General features: G+C 38.0%; 2 protein-coding genes across 3 annotated transcripts in view; one reads left to right on the top strand and one right to left on the bottom strand.

Annotated features, from left to right (window-relative positions):
• The first annotated feature begins 359 nt into the window (after positions 1–359).
• hapln2 (hyaluronan and proteoglycan link protein 2) lies at positions 360–9,074 on the top strand. 2 transcript variants are annotated; one of them, XM_067600444.1, is made up of 6 exons: positions 360–630; positions 858–962; positions 3,388–3,744; positions 4,313–4,429; positions 4,503–4,685; positions 6,394–9,074. In XM_067600444.1, exons 2-6 carry the CDS (start codon positions 884–886, stop codon positions 6,669–6,671), a joined length of 1,014 nt encoding a protein of 337 aa, XP_067456545.1. In that variant the 5' UTR covers positions 360–630; positions 858–883; the 3' UTR covers positions 6,672–9,074. The 2 variants fall into 2 exon arrangements, with proteins under 2 accessions (XP_067456545.1, XP_067456546.1); XM_067600445.1 differs by lacking the exon at positions 360–630 and adding an exon at positions 671–680.
• Positions 9,075–9,461: 387 nt separating this feature from the next.
• The window catches only part of bcan (brevican), a 29,753-nt gene continuing 24,161 nt past the window's right edge, over positions 9,462–15,053 (bottom strand). Inside the window, exons 12-15 of the mRNA XM_067600167.1 lie at positions 13,583–13,665; positions 13,229–13,373; positions 12,293–12,475; positions 9,462–11,200 (exon numbers count right to left, since the gene is read on the bottom strand). Coding sequence (XP_067456268.1) covers positions 11,082–11,200; positions 12,293–12,475; positions 13,229–13,373; positions 13,583–13,665 — 530 coding nt within the window. The 3' untranslated portion in view covers positions 9,462–11,081. The remainder of the gene's footprint in view (positions 11,201–12,292; positions 12,476–13,228; positions 13,374–13,582; positions 13,666–15,053) is intronic.

Raw genomic sequence — 15,053 nt, 5'->3', positions numbered from 1 at the left:
TCAACACAATTGCCCATTGCAAAACTTCCAAAATCTGCAAAACCGATAAAAATATTATTGAAATTTCTGAGTATGTATGATGCTCCAATAGCTTTGATCTATTTTTATTTTAGTAGTACTTTTTAAGAGAGTTAAGAGAGATCTTGGACAGAGTCTTTCAAGCACATTGGCAAGCTGTATAATATGTGTGGGAACTGAAAATGAGTAAATACTTAACCACTTTTAGCTCTTGTTTGAAGTCGTCTGACTTTTAATAAGCAAAAAGAGGGAAGAATTTAAAGGGAGAAAGAGACAGTGACTGTGAATGTCAGACCTTCATTTGCTCATTAACATCTGGAGCAGAGAGGACAACAACCCTGTTTACAAACTGTTTACCACAGACTGGACCATATGACCACAGTGAGGAGAGAGAAGGGGGGGTTGAGAGTGACAGAGAAAGAGATGAACTGGGTTTGACAGCTGAACATTCAGGGCTTGGAGAGAGGACCTCACAGGGATAAACAGTAGCTTCTTCTGCCCAAAGTTATGAATTATCCAGGATTCTTTATAATCTGACGCTTTCAAGACATCGTCGTCATGTGGGACAACGTGGGAGGTTGATCAGACATCTGCATCTTCTCAACTTCACAGGTTTGGATTATTGCTTTTCTTCTGTTAACTTGGTTAATTTCAGATTGAAGGTAAAATAGACTTTATAAAAAGTAGGTGGGTTTTGTTATGTAGGAAAATACAATATTTGATCGTCTTCTTTTTCAGTTTTATTGATGGAAAAATGTGAGGTGGAGTTGTGATAAAGTGTAATTGGTTTTGTGCATGAAAGACTGAATCTTAGTCTGCTGTTTTCTTATGAATTGTAGGAGCTGGAAGAGTAACTCCCTTCATAATGAACTGTGCTGTGATTCTTCTATTAACAACAAGCTGCTTCACCTGGTCTTCAGCTATATATATCCCCGACAAAGCAGGTATATTTTTAACAATGAATGTGATTAACAAGGTTTTGGTAATCTTTCTTTTTCTGACGTCAGAGTTTGTGTCTGACAATTGTTGTTATTTGCCAATCTGACATGTATGCCCACTTTACTCAGTGTGTGAAAGAGGTGTGAAAATAGGCAACTTATTCCTGTTTTTCATTCTAGACACAACTCCTTCTGTCATTTTTTGAGTATAACCTGAACAATACACTTTCATGTGACCATGAAGGCCTTCATTTGTATGATTTATAGAGTCGAGACCAGTGTTGGGCAATAAAACATGACTTTGTGACGCGTTACAGTAATGTGATTTAGTAATTTTCACCTTTTCAGTAACAGGAGTGTAAAGGATTACAGTTTTCAGTTCAGTAATGCTCAGTGACTTGGACAGTTTGGGGTTGGATTTGTCTGTCGTTAATGGTAGTTTGATGGAGGGTTGATATCAGTTTGGTCTCAGACTGGTCCGCTGCAGTGTTGCCAACTTTCTTGCTAGATTTGGCGTCTATTAAGATCCCTTTAATGTCTTTTTTTCCAAACTTTTTGAGCAGATCTTAATATTTCTCAGTGAATAAGTCCTAATTGTGGCTGTGTTCAGTGAGTTGGACAGAGCAGCAGCACCTTCAGTCAACACGTCATCACTGATCTGAATTGTTTGACCAGGGAACTCCTTCTCGTTTGTTTATCGTTATTCTAACGATTTAACTTGTCTTGACTATTTAAGTTTGATTTTTTTGACAGAGTTTGTTGACCTATAGGCATTGAGACAGTGAATATGCCACAGAAAGGTGGCAACAGGGACAGAGTCCTTCTTCAGAGGAAGGTGTATTGGATTCACTCCCTTGACACCCTCATTCCCAGTGGGTTGAATGAGGAGATTTAATTTGCTTGTTTCTTATGAACTGAAAGTAATTTGTGTTTTTTCCATCTATTTATTATTTTGCATAAGTTATTTTATGTCATTAACCTACTTAATATGTTTGTGGCACCCCCTGCTGGGATAGACCTATTGTGCCAGTTGTGGACACCTATGATTAACTCCACCTGTGTCTATTGATTGTGTAATTGCCAGTACGCATGCTGAAGAAGGGCGTCCATGTGGCAATTAAAAAAGTCCATTTGGAGTGCTGTCCTAATCTTTCTTTTTCATTTATACACAATAGTGAGTTTATTCCACTGTGGGTTTTTTCCAGTTCTTCTTTACTGTCAGATTCAAAATATAACGGCATGATATCACAGATGTTGCGTCTTCTTACTTGGCTTGCTTACGTTAGCCATTAGTAAGATTACATTCAGGAATCAGCTGGTTCGGTTCAGAGTTGGAGGCTGTGAGAACAACGCAGCTTCACTGAGAGGACGGGACTTCATGCAGTCATTGCGGCTAATGTTAAGCTAGCTTTTGATGGTCAGTAAAGACCTCCAGACTGTCAGCTGGCTGCTTGCTGCTTGTTGCTTTTACCTTGTTTTAAAGTCATCTTTGATGGATCTGACAGCTGAGTAACAAAAGTAAAGTAACAAGTAATGAATTATCTTTGCAGTCAAGTAATTAGTAAAGTGATGTAACTTTTTTTAATGAGTACTATGATTAAATTAATTTAGTAACTTGCCCAACACTGATCAAGACTACAAACATTAATAGGTAATTGTGCTTGAATCACACAAGGCAGCAAAGTGTTGCTACAGTGCTTTCTTTGCCTCGACTGTAACAAGCATGGTGGAAATGTGCCAAACCTGCATGGGTATGGTTTCCCCTCCATTTCAATTTGGCACACAAAATGTTGCTCACACTGACTTGAAACAATTTCTTTTTGAAAAGTAAATAAAATACCATCAACAGCATCGTGAAACAGTACAGACTAATATTTCAGATGGCTTGTGGCAGCATCCAAATGATCACTACAATCACTTAGAAACTGTTAAAAGGTTGAATTTACTACAGCGTCTCCACTACCCACTGCTGTTTGATTATCAGCTGATAAATATTCAACATCATACCTGTTGCGTCTTACGCCACCTGCACTCCATTTAATCTAGTTTCTCCACCACTATGTAACCGGATGATCAGACATCATTCCATCCAAAGAGCCCATCCAAAGACAAGGTCCTGATGTGACATCACTGATTGGGTGTGTTTGGAGGTTTTAAAGGGCAGTTCATAAGCAGTTTTCTTCTTTGTGTGGGGGTGAATTTATCCTTTAATATATCTTTCTTCCTTGAATCACTTTTAATTTTGATTCTGTATATTTTTATTTTATTATGGATATATATCTTCTTTCTTCTAATAACAATGACTTTGCGTTGCCTTGTATTATAATGTCAGCATGTTTAGAAAACATTCTGCACTCTGAATAATGACATACCGTACGTAACAATGATGTTAGATGGTTCTGACACCTACTGGATGCTGTTTCACCCACAGCACCCAAGAAGCTGAAGTATCTCCTCGAGCCACCTGTTTACGCCGAAGTCGTTGGCCGAAGGGGTGAAAACGTCACCTTGCCGTGTATCCTGAGAACCAAACCCAACCATTACAAAATCAAATGGACAAAACTGGAGCCGGAACATGTCGGGCCAGAGAACATTATCATGATATCAAACGCACATGACTTCAAGCTATACGGCCATCTTGGACCACGAGCTTCTCTCCGGAACGCCCACACCATAGATGCCTCCCTGCAGCTCAGCCACCTTAAGCTGGAAGATGACGGTGTATATCGCTGCGAGCTTGTGAATGGCATCGAGGATGAGCATGTGGTCATTACTTTGAGGATTGAAGGTAACAAATGATAAGGAGCTCAGTGTTTACTGAAAATGAATTGAAGAAATGCATTACTACCTCATTAGGACACTATTTTATTACATATCCCTGGTGTAACAGCTAATGAGATTAATTAAATCTACAATATGCTACTGGTATGAATTATGTAAAATATGTGTTTGAAATGTTTAGAGCAGCAACAATTAGTTGATTAATCAACAATTTGCTGGTTACAGCTTCTAAAATGTGAGGTTTAGAGACTTTTCTGTATCATACATGACGGTAAACAGAATTTCTTTGGATTGGATCTTGGCTTTTTCACTGTGGATCAGACAAAACAAGACATTTAAAGACATCACCACGGGCTCTGTGAAATTATACAGGTATTTTTCGCAATTTTTTGACATTTTATAGACCAAAACAAATCGATTAATTGATTGCAGCCCTACACCCACATAGGGTCGAGTGTTTTATCTGAGCTGAGGATTAGTGGTTGGGAATCACGGTCTTTGATGAAAGACAGGATTTACAGGACACAGTGTTAGTGTAAAAACATAAACCTTGATGAGATGGCTTCTATTTGTAGGTGTGGTGTTCCCCTATCAGAGTAAAAACGGACGCTACCAACTCACTTTCCATGAGGCTAAGGAGGCTTGTGCTGAGCAAGATGGCACATTAGCCACATACAACCAGCTGTACAGAGGTACTGTAAAAAGTGTTTATTTCCAACCAACAATATGTTGTCTACAGCTACATCAGCCTGTTTTCTCCTGCAGCCTGGACGGAGGGTTTGGACTGGTGTAACGCAGGTTGGCTCCACGATGGAACCGTTCATTACCCAATTATTCATCCTCGACCCACCTGTGGAGGAGAGCTGCTCCCGGGCATTCGCAGTTATGGACCGAAAGATAAGAATCACGATCGGTTTGATGCTTTCTGCTTCACCTCGTTGACATCTGGTAAGTTTTGAGTTGCTTGGCTTGCATCCCGATAGATCAGATTCTTATCAGACAGGTTTTCTCTAGTTACCCAGTTTGAAAAGCAAAAGCAAAAATCAATAATGATAATGAATAAAAATACAAATGACAATTAAATTGCCCTGAAAACTTTTTGCTCAGCCCTTTTAGGTATTACTTAACAGTGGGATTAAGATTCATTCCAGTGCAGAGACGTTTGTAGCATAGAAAGTGATCCCTGCCTGCAACAGGTGAACATAATTATCCAACAAGTCCTCCACACTAATACCACATTCATGTTATGTCGGATGGATGGGAAGGATTGCCATGTTAAGGTCTTGCAAGCATTCACATCATCTGACAACTCAGGATTTGGTTGGAACGGAGTTGGTTGTATGAAGGTTTAAAATACTGTGAATTGTCAAAATTACAATATAACCATTAAATTTGGGTTTAATAACATTGATTTTGACTGACATGAGGTTTTGTTTTGTTTTGTTGAGCTGAAAGAAACTAAAGCGCTCAATAGAACTGAGGGGAACTGCAGAGCTGTGTGATAATTCTCTGTGGGTTTGTCACTACAAGCAATTCCTTTTACACACAATCATTTGATCCATTGTTAACATAAAAATAAAAATATTGATAAGTGCGGCTTAAATGACGACTCTGCTCTTTTTTGGTGTACCAGTAGCCTTTATTATGTACAATGGCAGGATATTGGAACTGGAGTACATGAATGGAAAGCAGATGTTAGTAACTACATTATTTTGGACTAATGCAGGAGCTTTCTAGCCTTTGAGTAAGCAATAGTGACGTCTTCTAACAGCTGAGTAGTAGGCAAGAGGTGTGTTCAGGTATTGATTAACTGCTGTGAGCTCCCATCCATGACTTTGTCCTCCTCTGATTGGTTAGAAGTGTGAGGCTCACTATCAACTTGAGAAGGGAACGTCTCTGTACTGTTGTCAGGCTGTTCATTGAGCCTGAGTCACAGAAGCCTTTGACACCTTTCCACATTAAGATATGCTTTTGGAGCATATTCATCTAAAAAAATATAAGAAAAAACTAACATACCGTAGCTTTAATAACTGCTGTGTTTAACAAGTCGACATGTTCAGTGTGGAAAAGGTCAGGGCCGGGATTGAGCCATCTCAAAGCAGAGTATTCCTCACATCTTAGAAAGTTCAGTGATCATTTTGAAAAAAAAAAACTCTCTCAAAGTGATAAGAATCTGTGCTGACAGTTATGCTATGGTTTGTTTTGTAAATTCTGTTTGTTTCACCCTTAATGCCCACATAAGACTCATAATTTCTGGACCATAAAATGTACTCAGATTCCAGGAAAGTTGTCACACGGTGTGGATTCCCGTTTAATGCCAGTGGAGCAGCGCTGTTTAGTGTCGTGTGAAGAGAAGGATGTCATTTTATTTCACAATCATTTTGTAGTCTCGACTCTGTGGGCTGACAGCTGGTTGTCGGAGGACGCAGGACAATAAAACCTTGAAAAAGCTCAACAGTGGGAAAATACTTGGCTTTGTCTGTCATTGGAAACATTAACTGCTGCCAGAAAAATGTGACATATGAGTTTAAAACTTGTTAAACAAGGGATTTGTACCAGTAATCCCACTTTGAATGTAATTACAGTTTGTGTTTAAATGATGACAAGTCCCTGGATTTATCTCTGGATGTGTTTCTATAAATCTCTCCTCTCACAGGCTCTGTGTACTACATATCAGGAGCTTTCTCCTTCGAGCAGGCAGAACACGCGTGTAGACGTCAGGCAGCCAAGCTCGCGTTGGTCGGCCAGCTTTACTCCGCCTGGCGCTTCCAAAACTATGACCAGTGTGACGGCGGATGGCTGAAAGACGGCAGCGTACGGTTTCCCATCAGTAACCCCAGGGAGCGCTGTGGAGGCATCCCCGAAGCAGGAGTGCGCTCATTTGGATTCCCCAACAAGTCGATGCATCTTTACGGAGCCTATTGCTTTAGGTAGCCTCAAAATAACAGCATAAATACACTTTTCATATCAGAATCTCAACAGAGCTGTAAGTCTGCTTTGACACAAATAAACAAGGAAATCTGAGAGGCCCAAAATGTACTGTAGTATCAGTATCAACAGCAATGATCTACGAAAGGGACAAATTACAGTCCCAAGCAAGAAACCTCACACCTGACAACCCTGTCTCCTAGAAATTATCTTTATATACAACTAAATTGTTTCCCCAATTGCGCTGTGTTGGCAAACGTAATGGCTGCCTGGATTATGTTATCAGACAATGTTTATTCAAATGAATTAAGCTACGTTTATATATTGCTCTGAAGTCATAGGGAGGAGATCAGGGTGAATGGTGGACGTCGATACAGAGACTGAGGTTTGCATGTGTTTAGGTTTAGGCAACAAAAAACCTTGTTTAAGGTTAGTGAAGGATCGTGGTTTTGGTTAAATGTTAAAGGATAAAGCTGGTGATCTTCCATATTTTTCACATTGTCAACAAATCTCATGTGCAGAGCCAAACCAACAATGAATTGATCTTACTTACAAGTATTGTGTGTATCCAAAGCCTGATATATCTTATTCCTCTGTGTTGTAGACATCTGTTGTTGTCCAAAAACTATTAAAAACACACCAATCACCAATGAGCCAGAGTTTGCTAATAATAACGGCTAATACACAGAACTACTCTCCGGAGACTGAAAATGTGATTGCTGTTGTTAGTCTTTTGGAGCTGTTTCTAAACTAATGTGACCGTAATCTTCAGGGCGAAGATGCACCCAGTGTGGCTCATTGATGTGGTTTTAATAGTTTTTGGACAACAATGGAGGTCTACAGCACAGAGAAATAAGATATATCAGGCTTTGGATACACACACAATACTTCTAAGTAGATCAGTATGTACAAATTGCCACCCTTATCCCTTATTAACAAACACGATATGTGTTGTGCTTCAAGACACCAAAGACTTTCCTCTGTATTAATCCAAGACAATGACCATGATCTTTCACCAACCTTAACCAAGATCTGTCAGTGTCTGAACAAAACCATAGAAAGTTTAATAATCTGTAGTTACTGCAAGCTGATGTTGTTATGCAAGATTGGATATTTTGATGGAAAAAAATTAAATTGTATGCATATGTTCAGTTTCAACAGTTTAGCAACTTGAAATATACCTTAATTAACATTTTCTCAACATGTTGGCAGAAAACAATTGGGGCAGAATTACTTTTTCTTCAGAACATCTTTGCTTTTGCAATTTTCGTAAAGGTAATTTTTAGGAGACAATGTTGCACCTCAAGCTACAGACAATTACTGACAGTAGAATTAAAAGGTTTATATATTCAAAATTGAATCGGTCACATTATCTAGTCATTCTATGAGTGCTCATCTGTGTCAGTGTGGTGTTATGTATTGAAAACAATAATCCTTTGAGTGCAATTTCTAAAACAACAGGCCCCGTTTCCACATGTGTATGTATATCGATGGATGCAGAAGATTTTAAAGCTCAGAACTAATTTTGAAGGCAGATAGTAGCTTGAATACTGGAGCTCTAAACTGTGTTTGCATGTTTTTTTCTTCCAAAATGTACCCACATTCCCCAGTAAGAGAGGAGAGTGTATGATTGGACTGGATGACCACAGATTTTTTGACATTTTCAAAAGCCTTTTTGATTGGGCTTATTTCTTCCATATGAGATAAAAACCATATGTATCTATGGTAAATGTGATGTAGAGGTTTTACATTTACTAAAAGCTGGTAAATGTAGTTTTTGGCTGGTAAATCACCATTTTCACTCCACCAGTCATTCCTTCAAAATGATTGATCAGAAATTGTATATTAAATATAAAAAGTATATTTTGGAAGCCAATAACCTCTGTTAAGTTAATGGAAGAATTGGCAGAATGAAAGTAAATGGCATAAAACATGTAACACAAACACAATCAACTTGAACTAACTTGAACTTTGACCTGCACTGTATAACTCGTCAATGAAAGTATGTATGTCGTGTAGTGTGTTGAGTCTGAAATGTAAATAACACTGTTGGTTATTTTAAGGATGAACTGGTTTATCTGTAAATTAATTACATGTAATTTAATTTATTCAATAAAGATATGTCCATATTGCAGCATATTGATTTGCCAATAAAATATTTGTGTATTGTTTAACCCTCCTGTTGTCCTCGGGTCAAATTTGACCCGTTTTCAAATGTTTTTATATCAGAAATATAGATTTCTTTCATCTAATTGCCTGAAAATCACATGGATGGTTCCATAGCACATATTTTGCAGGTAAAAGTAATGATCACTACTTTCATTGAATTTTGGGTGTTTTACTAAAACTTATAGCATCTGTGGATTGACCCGGAAGGACAAAAGTTGCATGGTCAACAGGAAGACAACAGGAGGGTTAAAAGTATACTATGAAGTATTTTCCTAAAAAACAATGACTCATACAAAAGAAATCCCTCTTAATCATCACTTATGACCCACTAGAAGTATGTGGAGGTGTATTTATCTGCAGAGACCCTGCCTTCTGCCTGTATTTTCTTATTATTTTGCTGTGTTTGGGACTTTGGGCAGTGGGTGTGTAGCCCCCAGCCAATAACAGCGCACAGGTGTGAGGTCGGGACTCTATAAAAACATAGCAACCAGGTTACATCATTGAGAAGTTGCATGGTCGACAGGAAGACAACAGGAGGGTTAAAGCCCCTGTGTGCAGGATTTAAAGTTTCTTACTTTAGCAACCCCTAGTGGTAGTATCAAAAAAGACAGTTTGGTAGATAGTTGATGACAATCAATAGGGAAATCCATTTAATTCTTAAATAATTTGCAAAGATTTGAAATTGGGATTCTATAAGAGCCTGAAACATTGCAAAATCTGGTACAGTATATCTGATGTGAAGACATTTCACTGTTAATTAGAAGTCACGATCATGGTGAATATAACAAATAGATTCTTACAAACATACTATTTTTAATGTTTTTTTTGTTTTTCATACAGTTAAATCAACAGACGTGACAACAGTAAAAATTGAGACTACATTACAAAATTACATTTTGCTTGTCCTTTTTTCATTGGATCAATTTTTACTACATTATCTCTACTTGTACATTTGTATACATTAGATCAACAAACAACATTGCTGCATTGTTACTGCCATAGTGTCTGTTACAGTACAGTTTTTCCTCACTGATTCTCAAAGAACAGCTGTCAGTTTATTCTGGGATTAGGAGACTGTATGTTAAATACACTTCAGTACAAATACAGTACAGTTCAGCAATATTGATACTATTTCAAAATAAAGTGAAAACTTCCAGATTTTAAAAACAACAGGCTTTAGTGAAAGTCAGACCAGCTGATGCTGACAACTAATTTCACTCTGCTAAAACAAAAGTCTGCTATGAATATGTTAAAATACAGCAGTCACCAGCAGTCAAATTAATGAATTCAACATTGTCTTTTAATAAGCAGAGTTTAATTCCTACGTCCTATGTTTAGTTGCAAAATAGCTGCTGATTGTGAAAGTAAAGCACACCACAGATACTGTTACTTTTTTTTTAAGTTTTTTTTTCCTCACAAGTAAAGACAGAAATATGTTTGTTTTTAAATATGTCTTGATCTCCTTATCACCCCTCATATAGTCAAGCAGTTTGGGACAAAATCCTTCACATCACCTTCTCAGACTTGGTTTAAACAATAGCCTACATTTAATTTGGTTTATTTAGGGTAAAGCAGACTGATAAAATGTACATTTACATGATTCACTCACACTTTAAGCATCATCAGAATTGCCTTAGAGAAATGTTCTGATGTTGATGTTGATAAATGGGTCTCTGCCTGTTTATTTCCTTGGGTTTTTTTATGACTCATTCATATAAAAGATATCCTTCTGCATTAAAGTTGTCCTTCTGTATGAAAGTCAAAAGACAAAAAAGGATCTCACAAACTGCCCGAAGATTAAAAAAAAAAAACTAGAACATTTTATTAACAGACAAAAAGGAAGAATCAAAGTGTTGTCTGTTGATAAAAATGCACTGTTTGTGTTTCAGGCACTGTGTGGGATCCTCTCTTATCTTTGCACATGACTGCTTCATAAGAAAGTTATTTTGGGTGTCATTTCTTCCCTCTAGATCCACCAGCAACATTTTTGCGTCTTTTAGACTGGCCAAATACAAATAAATTCACCTCAAGCTTTTTTTATGCATGCATCACTTCCTGCAATACTGAAAAACACATATTAGGATCACAGCATCTTTCCAGATTTCCCATAACTGTAGGAATTGAGATTACTTTAATATATGAAAGATTAGTTTTATACAGTTTAACGTGACACAGAAACTGGAGCTGGATAGTGGTAAAAGAACAGGAGGGGGGAAAGTGTTAAACAAAAAAAGGGGCAGGATGGCTTTAGATGTTCCATTTAATGTCCCAGAACAGTGGAGCTGCTTTCTCTGTCGTCGTGACCTCCATGACCTCCTCATGCTGGCTCGGAGGTGAGGTAATGGAGTCTTCTTCCACTGAATGGGCTAAAGATGGGAGTAGAATAGAAAAGTTCACAGCCTTTACTATCACGCAGTCTGGGTTGCATTTAATACACTAGTGAAGGATACATTTACCTTAAAATCTAACCGGATTCATTCAAAGAGGATTTCTGCTTTTGAGTGTAGATATATATTTGAATTTAACCAAAAGAAAAATACATTTTTTCCACCTAAACATAACCCAAAATGTCTTTTTTTACCTAACTTAAGCAAACTCTCCAACTGTATAAACAAATACAGTTGCATGAATCCACTTGGTATTGTCACATAATTCGGTTTGTGCTGGAGAAACATTTAAAGTGATTTTTGGGCTTTCTGGTTTTATATTCCAGATTTGACTATTGACTACTACACTACTTCTGCAACTGTGCACTTTTTTATGTTAGATTTTCTTTTTAGAAGCTTACAAAAACTAATTTCTACATTAAAAAAGATTCATAACTGGACAAATATTATGGATAATATGGTTTTATTTTACTATAACTGTGTAACCATTTGCTATTAATGGTCAGTTCCTTGACTTCCTTTGATCCGTGAGATGGCGCGATGGTACTTTATCTGGTTTTGTTTATTTGTGCAGTCTTCAGCACTCCTCCAGTCATCCATCACTGTCAAATGTACTGTAAGCAGGATGTATATACAGCACACAGACATATACACATGCATATACCGCACATAACCACTTACTTTATGTATATAAAGTAACTTATTACATTACTCATTCATCCTTGTTTACAGTCTACAGAAACTGTATATAGGCACTGTCTGTTGTTGTCCATTTGTTGTTTCTATATGCATGTTTCTATTTTTCACCTACTTGCTTATACATAACAGTGATATGTTTATGTTTGCATATCTTTGTTCAGCTGTGTTGTCTTTGTTTTGGCTGTATGTCCATGTGTATCTTGCTGAGCGTTGTTGTGTGTAAGTACACTGAGAGCCACTAGAAACAGGAGTCACGTTCCATGTATGTGTAAACATACTTGGCCAATAAAATCTGATTCTGATTCTGATCCTGACATGTCTAACTGAACTATGGCTGACATTAGTTTGCCATAGTTCAGTTAAAACACTTACTAGGCATGCAGATAATCAGAGGCTCCTCCCATTGGCCGCCAGGCAGGCACCTGATAACAGGGTTCAGTTTCTGCACGAAACCCTCTTCACAGTAGTATCGCACCTTGGTGTTGGTCTCGTAACGCAACCGCTTCTTACCAAAAACCTTAGCGTTGGGGATCTCGGGGGGCTGGCCGCAGGATGCTAGCAAGGCAGAGGAGAACAAGACTGAACGACTGTAGCCATGCTGCCTGGTAGTATACCAAAAAAACTGTTAGATGGATGAAAAATGGAGGGAGAGTTTTTTTTTAATCTTAGATGTGAAGTTTGTCCTGAGGGTGGCGCCAGATGAAAGGTTGTTAGTTGAACTGCAAGGTTAAATCTCTGTATGGTGGCCTTTATTGGACGTCTAAAATTCAGGTTGTCAGTCTCATCTCTATATTGTTAAACTTGGTTTAACTTTCACCAGTCAGCCTCAGCTTTACTTAGTCTCAGCTGTAGTCCAGTAAGTAGGGTTAAGGTCTGTGTGAGTACAGTACTGTGCAAAAGAGGCGAATTTAGATGTTTAGATTTTTATCCATAATGCAACACCATCAGGGAGGCGTCTGATTGGTCCTAAATGTATTCTGCAGCATGACAACGGGCCCAAACATCCAGCCAGATTTATAAAAAACTATATTCAGCAACAAGAAAAAGAAAGAGTCCTGCAACAGATGGTTTGTGCCTTTTAGTGCCTACTTTTACACAGTACTGTATAGTACATTGTCACCAAGCTTAAAAAGAATACTTTTATTAGATCCTTAAATGGTTACATTTTGAACGTACATGTCAGTGAGTGTTTTGGTTAAATAAAGTTACATTAGATCACTGAGTTTACAGGTGATGTACAACTTTCACTGAAGTGCTGGTCAAAGGGCTGTTAGTGACCAACTACAGGATCAAATGACATGAACTCACAGACGCCTTTCTTGCAGGTGTAGGACAGATGGTAGTTGCATGGCACGTCGCTCCAGTGGCCGCCGTCATGCCACACCATCACCGCGCAGTCCTCACCGGACAGGAAGTAGCTGTCAGGCTGGCCTCGGTACCAGTTCTCATAGAGCTGACAAAGACAGCAGAGAAGATAAAAACAGAGTCAAATGAAGGAAGAAGCTCAATTAAATACAGATTTTTGACTGATGAGAACGAGAAACCTTAGACAATCATAGGAAACAGTTCAAAAATGCTTATTCTCTTCTGGGATTGACAATTTAGAGCTGAACTTGCTGACTTGTAAGTCTCAAACGGTTGAGATTCTCAATGACAACTCACCAGAGGGTTCCCGTCCGACCAGCGGAAGTCTCCCTCAATGGTTCTGTCGTTTAGCCCAATCCACTGATATTCTTTGTATTTTTCTAAAATAAATATTAGAAGATATGAGGAGAGAAAATAAGAGAGGGGTCACTGTATTATACCTATATATACAGTATATGAAGTAAGTTAAGTAAAATTAATTTATATAGCTCCTTTCTAGATCAGATATCACAAAGAGACACAATATAAAAGTAATAAATAAAAAAAGAGATTAAAATAAATAAGTAAATCTAAGCATCTTGGGCTGTTTTTAAAGGTGTCCACAAATCTTAAGTCCAACAGGAGACAGTTCCAAAGTTGAGGAATCACCACTTCAAAGGCCCAGTCTCATTTAGTACTGAACCTACAGCGAGGAACAACCAACAAACTCTGATCAGAAGACCTCAGAGACCTGCTATTGATGTAAAGCTGCAGCTGATCTGTAATGTAAGCAGGTGCCTGACCGGGCAGAGCTCTGCTGAAAGTAATCACAAGAATCTTAAATTGGATTCTGAATTTGATGGGAAGCCAGTTTAGAGAGAGTTTGAAGACCTGGTTTAAAGCTTTTCAGCAGCATTCAGGTCCACTGGGGGAGGGAATTTAAATTATTGAAACGGAATGAATTAAAGCAGACTTGAGTTTAGCAATAACTCTCAGCTGGGAAAAAAATCTGGCCCAGAGTCAAAAGTAGCAGCTACATTTCAAACTCATTTGGGGAGGACCAATTTTTAACATGACGACCTAAAGTCCAGAATGAAATATGGCCAGCTCCAAGTGAAAACTAAAAGCTCCATTTCAACCATAATTGTTCCAGGAGCTATGGAAACAGAGAAAGTAATCTCAGTCTCACTACTGCCCTACTCTGTTTTAGATGACTTATGACACTGTGCTGAAAAAAAGTTGTTAAAAACTTTGTAATAACTCCAATGGTTTGGATTTTATCAGCCCTGAAAGTTTCAGTGCCATATCACCCTTACAATGTAAAACAATGGGGAAGCAATCTATGGGCATGAACTTTGTGTCAAACGGAGGCTTCTGACGTCTAAACTATAAGTCTGACCACTTTCAAACCTGTATCAATGGATTTGCCACAAAATTTCCTACTAAAATATGATTTTTCATTTTAGATTTGGCCAAAGTTATGGGATTTATGAGGAGATTTCACAAGAAGCGTACTCTAAAATCCTCCTCTCCAACTGCTCCTGGTGATGTCACTCCCTCAGTGCTGTGAAACATTCCGCAATACACACTCATTATAAAACCACAGGAGGAGCAAGAAAAGACTTTAAAACTCACACTCTAATATCTCAAAAACAGTAAAAGATAAAAAAAACATGTAAATTCAAGATTTGTAAGTCAAAGTCTCGTGACTCATTTAAAGTTCAAATGAAGTTTCTATCTAAAGATATGTGGAAGCAGTAAATGTTCAAAAAGGTGTGGGTTCACTCAC

This window comes from Thunnus thynnus, chromosome 10, assembly GCF_963924715.1.
Source record: "Thunnus thynnus chromosome 10, fThuThy2.1, whole genome shotgun sequence".
Classification (NCBI taxonomy): domain Eukaryota; kingdom Metazoa; phylum Chordata; class Actinopteri; order Scombriformes; family Scombridae; genus Thunnus; species Thunnus thynnus.
Note: the sequence above shows the minus strand (reverse complement) of the source record. Positions and strands in the feature narration are given on the sequence as shown.